We start from the raw sequence: 12,260 nt of genomic DNA, 5'->3' as shown, positions 1-12,260 counted from the left end.
AAACATCTTGGGAGGGAAAAATCGGAACAGAAGTGAATGCAAGGGATAAAGTTGTAAAAAAAATTACCCTGGCATGGATTCTGTCAATAAAAAGTTACAATAAAAAAAAATAAAGGAAAAAAATCTTAGTAATACAAAAAATTTGTTTTATTGATCTTGTGGCTGCCCTGAAAGGATCTTGGACCCACATGGGCATACTGGATCATACTTTGATGCCCACTATTTAGATTTGAAATAGTTCTCATGTCAACTCATTTTTCTCAATATGTCTTCCTGTATATAATACACATATATATATATTAAATAATAATTGTGATAATGGACAACTTTATTTCACTCCTGATCTTATTAGAATGCGTATAGCTTCTCCCATTTACATATATAATGTTTGCTGATGGTTTTAGATAGATGCTACTTATTGTTTTAAGGAAAATTCCATTTATTCCTACACTCTCTAGTATTTTCAATAGAAATATGTGGTATATTTTGTCAGAAGCCTTTTCTGTATTTATGGAGAAAATCATATGATTTCTGTTAGTCTTGCTAATTATTAAGTCAATTATGCCAATAGTTTTCCTGATATTTAAGGATCCTTACATTCCTGGTATAAATTTCACTTGGTTGTAGTATATCATCCTAGTAATAAATTGTTGCAATCTCTTTGCTAACATTTAATTTTAAATTTTTGCATTAATATTCATAATAATAAAATCCATAATTTTCTTTCTCTTGACTCCTCCTAATTTAGGTATCAGTACCATATCTGTGTCACAAAAGGAATTTGGCAGAACTCCTTCTTTGTTAATTTTTCCAAATAGTTTATGTAGTATTAGAATTAATTTTTCTTTAAATATTTGGTAGAATTAATTTGTAAATCCATCTATCCCTGGAGATTTTTTCTTAGGAAATTCATTGATGGTTTGTTTAATTTCTTTTTTGAAGTCTAACTATTTGTATACAGAAATTTATATTTCTGTAAATGTTCATCCATTTCAATTAGATTGTCAGATTTTTTTGCATAGAATTGAGCAAAATAGCTTCTAATTACTTCTTTAATTTCTTCTTTATTAGTGGTAACTTCACCATTTTTGATACTGGTGATTTGGTTTTCTTCTTTCTAATCAAATTAACCAAAGTTTATCTATTTTTTTTTTTGTTTTATGAAAGCAACTCTTAGTTTTATTTATTTGTTCAAATATTTTCTTACCTTCAGTTTTATTAATCTCTCCTTTGATATTAGCATGTCTAATTTAGTATGTAACAACTACCCAAGAACCTTCAAAGTCAATTTATCTATACCTTTTATTTTTAGATGATTTATCTTTACTTTTTAGCAAGACCATAAAAACCTCAGCCTTTTCGGTAAAATAGTCTTGTCTTATAAATTATAATGATAAATGATACAAAGCAAATAGGTTAGCTTATTGTGGCCAGAGATAAGATTTTAACCTGATTGTCTTAACCTAGTTTTTCCCATCAGATTAATACATTTCCTTACAAGCATTTATTGCTAAATTACTTCAGTCATGTTTGACACCTTGTAAGTCCATTTGGGGTTTTCTTGGCAAAGATATTAGAGTAATTTGGCATTTCTTTCTCCAGCTAATTTTACAGATGAAAAAACAGGCAAACAAGTTTGAATGATTTACCATAGTCATATAGCTAGTAAGTGTCTGAAGTTGGATTTGAACACAAGAAAATATGTCTTCCTTAGTCATGGCACTCTATTCACTGTACCACATAGGTTCTCTACTTCCCTCCAAATTAATCACTACAACAGTTTGGGATCTGATTTGTTAATTAATGGAAAAATATACACACATATATATGTGTGTGTGCACATATATATATATATATATATATATATATATATATAAATGGACTCGATGAAGTTCTTTCATCATCATTGCAATCTATTATCATCTTCATTCTATGGATAAAGAAATAGAAAGAGCAAGACAATTTAGTTATTTGCCCAGAATCAGATCACTAATTAGAGTTAGGTTTCAAACTCATCTTTTGCCACCATATCCAATGCTTCCTCAACTACAACAAGTTGCTTCTAAGACAATTTTTTATTTTTTGTATCAAATGGCCCCTTCCTTTCTCTTATTTTTGTTTTCCCTGTGTGTGTGTATATGTGTGTGTAGAAAAAAGTTAGAATGATCTCCTTTCTCATGCTGGCTATGTATGATAGAAAAAAAATAGAAAAATTTTGCAATATTTGATTCTTGGTGTTTATATCACTAAAATTTTGTCTTGACTGTATGTTAATCATCTTCTCTGTGAAATTTCTCCCCCCCCCACAGAAATATCATTATCCCACTAATACAACCCACTTCTCATTTTTGGGGGGGTATAACTTCTTGCCACAACATTATTTTCACAGACCTTATTCTTCTGACTCGTTTCTGTCTTATAAAATATAGCATGGGGAATGACACGTGCATTATTCCCTTCTCTCTGCCCCCACACTCAAGTTCCCTGCCCCCGGCAACTAGAGAGGAGTCATTAGAACTGTCAGCAAGGAGTCAAGATTACGGTAGGAAGAGAGAAAGAGAGAGCACTTGCCAAGTCTAGATCTGGAACACAGGCTGACTCAAAAGTTAGCGTTTCTCGAAATTGATTGATTTATTTGCTCTTTTGGCCCTAGTTAAAAATTGATCCTATTTAAATTCATTTTCAGATTAGGGTTCTTTCCCCATTGAGATCAAAATACAGACAAATAAATGTTATCTAAATACCTACTCTGTATCCTAAAGAACAAATTGGTTGGGCACTGTTAATTTTTTAAAAAATAAACAGTTTGTTCTAATATTGTTATGACTTTAGATCACACTGCTTCCTAAGTGACATGGATGTTGGTATTCTCATTTTCCAAATTTCACACATTCCTTTTGCATCTTATACTACTGGATATACCAATATCCCTCCCTCCACCATAACAAAGTAAAACAGACTACTGGAATGAACTGGTGCAGCAGTTGCATCTGAGAATATATGCAGCATTCTGTTCTGAAAGTTCCCTATATCTCTTTGGAAGGAAGGAAACAAGCATTTATTAAACAGCTACTGTGTTCCAGACACTAGCCTGAGTGCTTTGCAAATTGTACCAACTTTGATCCTCCCAACATCTTTGGAAGATAACATGCTAACATCATCTCTATTTTCCACTTAAGGAATCTGAGGCAGACAAAAGTTAAGTAACTGTCCCTGACACAGCAAGGATTTGGGGCAGGATTTCAACAAAAGTTTTTCAGACTCTAACTCTGGATTCTATCTAGGGCATTATCTAGTTACTTTTCTCCTGCAAAGAAGAATGAAGTATATTTTATCACCTTTTCTTCAACATCACGATTAGTCACTTCACTCAGTCTGTTTTCACCTTCTTTCTAATGTTTTTATGTTCATCATTGTCATAACCACATTTATTATTCTTAGTCTGCTTTCTTCACTTTGCATTATCTTGTACAGGTCTTTCTACATTTCTTTGAGCCCCTTGTATTTGTCATTTCTTACAACAAAATGGTATTCTATCCTATTCATATAAAACAATTTATTCAGGACTTCTTCAGTAAGTACCTATTTTTTAATCTAAATGTTTGCTACCATGAAAAGTACAGTTATTATATATGCATATATTTAAATATAAACATACTCATATTCACATTATGGGTATGTATACACACAAAATATCTTTCATTCTTTGACCTCCTGGAATCTACTGCCAGAAATATCACTGGACTGAAGAATATGGTCATTTTAGTTAATTTTTTCACCTAACATCAAAATGTAATAAGTTAACTTTGGAGACATCTTTTATTTTGGGACTTTTGTTTATGTGATCTATCTCAACATTTCATTTTCTGTAAAGTAACCTTTATGTTTGAATAGCATCCATGGATTAAAAATTGGAGGTGACTTCAGACATTTTTATTCCCACTGACTAATTTGGCCAATGAGAATATCTGATTTCAAAATCAAGCAGAATGCCTGCCTCTTTCTTGGTTCTATCATTGAATGATGTGGTTCTTTTAGTAAAACTATGTCCTTTCTTTCCTTTTTAATCTCAGTAGAGTAGAAGCTTTATTATCCCTCCACAAAAAGTATAGGATCCAAATAAACGCAACTTCCATGAATGACTATATTGGTAATATTGGCAGAAGCTGCTTTGTTTGATCAGCACTATAAGACTGTTGGCAAGTTTGGTTAAAATGCACTCAACAGTAAGTTATATTTGGCTGCAGCCTATGGTTTCTGCTCACATCAAGTTACAGAAACTTTGAAATTAACTAGACCTTAAAGATCATGCAGTCATATTCCTTTCTCTGAATGATAAGGTTACTGAAACTCAGAGAATGTAAAGAAGTAAAACATTATTCATGAAGTGAAACATTATTCATGAAGTATGTTAGTGGTAGAGCAAGAATTAAAACACAAATCCTAGATGCACTGGGTATGGTTCTTACCATTACCATGGACAGTGCTTTTCAAGTTGAACTTGCCCAGCCCTTAACCAGATTGAAATACACACACACACACACACACACATGAATGTGGAGAGAAAGACACAGAGACAAAAAGAGAGAAAAACACACAGAGACAGAGATAGAGAGACAGAAAGAGAGATAGATACAGAGAGAATCAGAACAATATGAGAATGAGCTCAGTTTTTTTCCTCTGTAAAATTAAAAGATAAGACTGAATCATAATAGCAACACAAGTTTATATAATGATGTATGCTTTGGAGAAATAGAATGCTGAGCCTATATAATACTATATCTTATTTGCTATTTGCAACAACCTTGTGAGTTCACTGCTATTGGTATCCTTATTTTACAAAGGAAGAAACAGACTCAGAGAAGTGGCTTATTCAGGATCACTTAGCAAATAAATGTCCCAAGAAAAATCTTGTTTCTTCCAAATGACAAGTGCAACATTCTAATTTTTTTTGCCATAGTTCCTCTCAAATAAACTACCACATAATGTTTAAAAAAAAACTATTATGTAATATCAAACACAACCCCTTTATAGATTGGCCTTTACCCTATTCCGCCCCAAGGAAGGACAAGTGGGTATGGCTTCACTTTGCAGTTCTATATCCTTTATTTAACCTTTTTTTCCCCTAAGCTCTCATTTTAAGTATGTTTAAGTACAGTTTTGGGAACCTATATGGGCTTGGCTTATGCTTTATTCTCTTCACTTTTGAAAGGCAGATTGAGCCCAAGAGTTACATGAACCCAGGTATCATGAACTAAAAATTTTTCTATACTTATAATGCTATTGTCCCATCAATCACAGAAAGCAGGCTCTATGCAGCTTTAAACAGGGGAAATTGTGTCTCTGGAATCTCACAGCATTTTATGGTTACTTAGTATGTTACTCATGGATACAGAGGGACTTCTGCTCCTGAATCATCTTCCTCCATGCTTTGAGCTATTCTTTCATAATTAATATTTGTATTTCCCATATGCACATGTTGCCCAAAGGATATTTTCTCTGAAAGAAATTCTGAAGAGCACAGTCTTGCACCACAGTTTAGTTAATTGTCTATGCTTATTCTGCTAGTCTATATTATGTAGGAGTATCATTTTAAAAACTTGCTTTTTAAAATTGGTCATTTTTCTTTAGGCAGCCAGTGTCAGGTCAAAGAAAGTTCATTGCCATATATATTGGGAATTTACTACCCTGTATCCCATCTGTCTTTGTTAAATCACTGCGATAAATAGGCATGTTTACTTGCTCACTGCTAATTCTCTTTTGGACAGAATTTCATGTCATCCTCTGGTCTCTATAATGGTCCAATTACAGTTGATAAAATTGGATTATCTTTAATTAGTGGATCTGTCTCCTAGTCCAGCAGTCTGGTTAGACATATTTACCTTTAAACATAATGACCTCAGATTTACAAAGCTAAATGTCACCTCTGAGGAAAAGTACCTTTAAAAAATCCTTTACACCCATGAAAGTACAAAACAATTTCAATATGGTATCATAATGAAGCTTAATTAAAGTTGGCTAAGGACTTTGAGATCTGTGGAGGAGAAGAACAAAAGACAAGTAAAATATTATTTTCATTAAAGACCATATATAGCTGACACACTATGATGATTAAAACAGAAGTCCTCCAGCATTTCATTTCATTTGAAATGAGCACTCCTTTGCAGAAAGAATAAAATATCTTGTGCTAAAAGGCCCAGTAGTTGCACTGTAGGTATAAAGTCTTGTGATGTTGTACATGAGATATGTGTAGAAAATCTTTTCTCAATTTTGCTGCAAGACATACATAACAGTAAAGAATTCTGATTGATTTCTATCAAATGACTTGTATGTGGATGGAGCTTGACTTTTGTGAGAGGGCCTGCAGGAGGAGAGGCTATGTCTTCCTAGTAGATGCCAGTGGCCCTTTGAGCAATGATATCTGCCTTTGAAGAACTGGAGAAATACCCCCTGGCTAAATGGGATTGGAAAGAGCCCAACACATCATTTCATGACATTCTCATTCTGGGAGAGATTGCACTGTCACAGTGCATCGATGTGGGAGGCATCCAGGCATCACAGTGAAGCACTATAAGAGTTGGTGGCTCTCTAAGGCTTAATTTGACCCAGTCATTCCTTCTAGCATTTCTTTCTTGATCTTGGATAAAGGAAAAGAAGGGTGGTTTTCTTTATTGCTCTTCTTGGCTACTGCATGTTGTTCTATTCTCTCAATACTGCTGCCTTCAAATGCTGGCCTTGGTTCCATTCTTCAAAGAAAAAGAATGCTCTCATTGCTGAGTCAGTGGGAGAAAAGAAGTCTTACAAATGAATATTATTGGGGCAAACATCCTTATCCTTCATTTCAGGGCTCTTCAACCTATTTATTATTTTTTTCCTATGAGAATACCTTTACTCTATCAGGGGTCCTCAAACTATGGCCCACGGACCAGATGCAGCAGCTGAGGATGTTTATCCCCCTCACCCAGGACTATGAAGTTTCTTTATTTAAAGGCCCACAAATCAAAGTTTTTGTTTTTACTATAGTCCGGCCCTCCAACAGTCTGAGGGACAGTGAACTGGCCCCCTATTTAAAAAGTTTGAGGAGCCCTGTGATCCTTAAGGTAATCCCCAAATAGGCGTTTGAAGGGAGAATGTGGGGAAAGAAAAAGTTTATCAGAGTTTCTCAACCTAGGAGTATCTTAAAAGCCACTTCATTTATGCTCTGTCCCTTCATTTTTTACATGAGGAAACAGCTTCAGAAAACTAAAATGACCCTGTAAGGTCACTCTGGTCATAAATTGTAGTAAATTTTAGAACTCAGAACTCCAAAGCCAATGTTCTTTCATGGGTATTCAGCCAGATTGAATGCCAGAGTATTTGACATTTAAACAGAGGGGAATAGGAAGCAGGTGGATGTTTGGATGGATGTATTGTTGTGTAGATATATAGTTAGATAGATAGAGATTATAGATGAACAGATAGAAAAACAGATAGACAGGCAGGTAGACAATCACATATATATAGATATGTAACAAGTGAAATATACATACACTTCACGCATTACATATATTTGTTTATATGTGTTTCCATATATACAGTGAAGGAATGTGTGTATGTGTGCATACATATATAATATATACACATATACGTTCATATAGAGAGACATATACATGTGAGTATGGATATGGATATATATATATATATATATACACATACATACATACAAATGCATCTTTGCACAGCAGAGCAACATGACTAGATCTGTTCAGCAGAAAGATTATTCTGGTAGCAGGATTAAAGATGCATTAGTTATGGGGAAGAGTGAAGATGGGAATACTGGAAAGAGAGAACTGCATTTTTTTAGACGAGTAATAATTATGGACTTTTTCTAGAGTAGTGATAGTGGTAGTCATGAGAAAGCAACATACCTAAGCAAGGTTGTAACATATAATTTGACTGGTCTCTGTAACCATTTGGATTTAATGGCAAATGATTTAGACCTGTAAGAGACATTAAAAGCTGTTTAGCTTATACCCCTCATTTGACAGATGAGAAACTGAGATTCAGGCAGGCCAAATGATTGGCTAATCATGTTGGAAATAAAAAAGATAGAAAAGACAGTAGGACATCAAAGTTTTGAATTTAGAAGACTAAATAAATGGCAGTGCCCTTATAAAATGACCAAATTCAGAATAAGGACCACTTTCAGAGGAAAATATAAGTCTTGAACTTGTTCAACATGATGATTTATTTTGAGATTTTAACAAGATATTCTGTGGCTTCTTCCTCTTAAATAATCTCCAAAGTAGGGGCCAGGAGAGTACCCAGGGTAGGATGGCTACGACAGATGTACACAAGGGGATCTAACTTTACCCTATGAGATATGTGATCAATCTCTCAGAGAATTAGAAGATGGGTTGCATCCTGCCTTCTATATGATAAGCAATAAACTAGAAAGTATCCCATAGAAATAAATCTAGTCTTTACTCATTACAGACTAATGCTCCCCATTTCACCACTTACCCTGCTGTGCTAGAAATAAATGTTACCCCTTCCAAGCCAGAAATTGGTTCCTAAAATAAGTTATATTCCAAACCCAACTATGGCAGTTGTGCAGGTGTGATTCAGTAAATTCCATTCTTTCTCCCCCCAACTCACACATACACATTCTCTCTTTCTCTCTCTCTCTCTCTCTCAATAAACCATATTTATAATTGTAGTGATCAAAGTTTGCCAACTATCCCGCTAAATAATTAGAGAAGTAGGTGTGGAGCTCAAAAGAGAAGAGAAAATAGTGGTGAAAATATAAATTTGGGAATTATTTACATAGTAGTGGTCCTTGAAACTATAGTTATAAGTGAATAAAAAAAGAAAGTTCTGAAATTACTTTTCTTCTCATTTACTTTTGTTTAGTTGTGTGCTTAACTTTAAAAATGAATCAAAATAAACTTCAGGTTTGAGTTGGTGAAACTGTGGTTGAGAAGAAATGGAAAGACTTTTTTTTCTTTATTTTTTAAAAAAAATGCTACTATTACTGAAAATGCTATGTGTTCCTCCACATTTAATTTTGCGGTCAGTCCTTTAAAGTGATTCTATCCTGTCTGGAAATCAGTTGCTTTAAATTGGATCAATTTCATGCACTTTTTTGTGAGTTTTGGAATTCTGCATTTGGAAATAAGAAAAGCAGAATGGCAGCGTTTGATGCTTCTCTCACTTCAACGTGCTGTTCCTTGAGCAGAATGAATTTGTTGTGTGGCAAGAAATGGGAAAAGAAATCTTCAGAATGATTCAGAGTGAGGAAAAGTTCTGTTTAAAAAACAGCCAACTCGTCAATTTCAGCTGTTTTGAAAATTGCTCTATTCTAAACCAGAAGGAATTAATCAGCATTTACTACTTGAAGAATTTTGTTTTTATTACAAATCCTCTTCCTGATTGTGTGATCACTGTTTTAAGAAAACAAAACTCCCCAATTATAATTCTTCAGGGGACCCAACAGCAATACTTTTATCCCCCTCACTCTTTTCTGTATATCAGTGATTTCTCAAGCCGAGTAAGGTACAAACTACTTTTACTCAACTCGTTGTGTGCTGTTTCATGTTGGCAACTGACTTTCTGTCAAATTATCTTTGGGGTTCAGAAATACCTATTCAGGTATGTTCCTAATGTTATCCTCTGCTGTTAGCTAAACTGTTGCAGTCTTTGTGCATTATTTCTGGGGAGACGGAGCTCTGGGGAGAATAAGGTCACCGGTTACACGTGCAGTTCTCCTCTACCCCGCCTTCCATGTGGTTCCAGGCTAGAAAAGGCAGGAAACGAAATGACCAATTTCTTCGCATCTCTCTATTGTAGGGCTTTATCAAACAAGGCTTTGCGTGCGCGCACACGCATACACACACGCACACACCACACACCACGGTACAGTCTTTAGCCCAGCTGTGTGGAGCATTGATTGCTTCTGCCTGGAGCAGGGATGCTGTCAAGTTGCTCTGTGAGTTGAGTCATCTATTGACAAAGAGCTACCAGCCAGCAGATAATGCTGTGCTGAGCTGCTGCTCCCTGCTCCCACGATGCACTGCCTGTAGCAGCTGTCAAAGGTACTGAAGGGTCCACGGCAAAGGACTTTGCAGCTGCCTGGAAGAAGGGGGGTTAGGGGATAGGGGGCAAAGGAGGCTCATTTTTCTCGAAAGCTCTCTAAGGAGACTAGTGGGCATCAGTGCCACATGAACGCCTACCTTACTAAACAGCAGAGCTGCTGTGGGGGGTCGGAGGGGATGGACACTGGCAGGACTGTGCCTACTCTGATGAGGGAAGCTCACTGTGCCTGTGGCTGGCAGAGAAACCCACAGGGGCTCGGCTATGGGGCTCAGACCATGCCGTCTTCGGGATCCGGTGGCCAACCCCCAAACAGGACCAAGCTTGTCACCTTGTGGGACAGTGTGCGGAAAAGCCCACAGAAAACGGGGGCTAAGAGCAAAGGGGCATGTGGGGAGCGCTGCGCCTGCCCCCATGGCTGGTTTAGCCCCCCAGCACAGGTGAGCCTCTTCCTTGTGACTTTTAAATGTGCCTTTGGACACATGCTTCGGGAAAGTTGTGTCCTGCTAGTATTGCCTGCAAACTTTCCTTTCCTAAGTATTTTTTGCTCATTATAGAAAGGATGCATTCTTGGGAAATGGGAGAGTGGGGAGTAGCAGCATGTCAGTGCTCCACGTCTCTCCAGATGTCATCTCTGGGTGGTTGGGGGAATCTTTGGATGCTATGAGGCAGAATTTTTGGAGGGAGGGGGTCATTTTTCACCCACCACAACTTCTCTGACACTTTAAAATTTCTTCTAATATTGGTCTTTTATTTAACAGCACAGTGACTTTACAAATATTACCTTATCATTTGGAAGAGCTTAGCTTCATTTCCTTTTTGAACACAGAGAGAAAATAGTTTTAATCAAGCACTTCCTCTTCTCCCCCAACCCAAAACACACATCTACACAGTCATTTTTAAGACAAAAAAAGTTGATTTGATTTCTTATTTCATTTTCAGTTATAATGTTATATACATCCTTCTATTTTGTACAGAAAGATTTGCTTACATTAAATGACATATCATGCTAATTAAAGGCACCATTGAAAACAATCTTATAATACTTATTATTTCACTGAGGATAAAACCAGGGAACATTTCTATTATTCAGAGAGCAGTAAAATAGTTATTAATAATGAACACTTTAATATTACCTATTTATACTAATCCACTTCTGGAACAGATGTTGCAAAAACTCCTGATTTGGATCTTTTCTGCTTTCCTCCAAACTGCTAGCATTTTACCAGAAGGTAGCTCATTCATTTTAACAAGAGTGACTCTCCACACCAATACCTGATTACTCCAAAGGGGAAAAATAAACCTGCTATCTATGATAGAAAAGATAGTATTTTTACATAAATACATAGAAGTATATAGACATATGCATGTGTCAATATGTGTGTGTATGTATACCCCATATATACATGTGTGTTATTATATACTATATATGTGTGTACATGTATATCTATATATAACTATATCTTATACACATAAATACAAAATTATGTTGGATCTGCCCTTTAAAATGACCTGGAAAATAGAATGATAGAATTGTTGGAGAAAAGAATCATTTCTCAATTTTAATATGATTTTAGCATAATAGAGAAAAGTACATATTGATTTTATATAAAATTTTATGGTCTAAAAGCTGGCATGCATTTTAATTCTAACAGTAGCTTCTGAAAAGTGCATCCAAGAGTGTGTCATTGATCACTAGATTTTTGGAATGTACTTAAGTGGCACTAGTTCTTGATTTCCTCTCTTATTATAAGGCTTTCAGAGTGGGTTCTAGTTTTTTAAGCATTTTCCTTGGATTAATATATACTGTTATATATACCTTCAAGATTTTATTTCAATTTAAAATCAAAACAGATCATGTAGTTAAGTGATAGTTATTGAAATCAAAATTATCACAACTCCTTTTAAATGATGGGTGTCTATAATACTGAAAGCATTTCCAATAAACATGTAGATATTTGCCTAGGTATTTAAAAACCACATTTAGCTATATGTATCTGTATCTACTCTGTTTAGAGATATAAATATATACACAGTGATAAAACAGAGATGATTGATTCATGATTTAGAAATAAACTGGTTGAAAAGCTTACATCAGGTGCTGAAATTGAGTTAGTTTTATATACTGCTGTTTGATATAGTAGAGGAAGTGTGCTTCTCTTGATATTGCAATCCTTTTTATACAGGAT

The 12,260-nt window shown here is 35.2% G+C and overlaps 1 protein-coding gene across 6 annotated transcripts in view; it reads left to right on the top strand.

Moving 5' to 3' along the window:
- Positions 1 to 12,260, top strand: part of DLG2 (discs large MAGUK scaffold protein 2) — a 1,520,398-nt gene that overhangs the window by 520,190 nt on the left and 987,948 nt on the right. The window contains exon 1 of one of the 6 annotated variants that reach the window (XM_031963712.1): positions 10,002 to 10,511. The exons of 3 other annotated variants lie outside the window; for them this stretch is intronic. In XM_031963712.1, the coding sequence (XP_031819572.1) occupies positions 10,200 to 10,511 (312 nt within the window). In that variant the 5' untranslated portion in view covers positions 10,002 to 10,199. Of the gene's footprint in view, positions 1 to 10,001; positions 10,512 to 12,260 lie in introns of those variants that run through there. 2 more of the 6 variants (XM_031963713.1, XM_031963715.1) reach the window with 2 other exon arrangements.

This window comes from Sarcophilus harrisii, chromosome 3, assembly GCF_902635505.1.
Source record: "Sarcophilus harrisii chromosome 3, mSarHar1.11, whole genome shotgun sequence".
Taxonomy (NCBI): Eukaryota; Metazoa; Chordata; class Mammalia; order Dasyuromorphia; family Dasyuridae; genus Sarcophilus; species Sarcophilus harrisii.
This window is presented reverse-complemented; position numbering and strand designations above follow the sequence as displayed.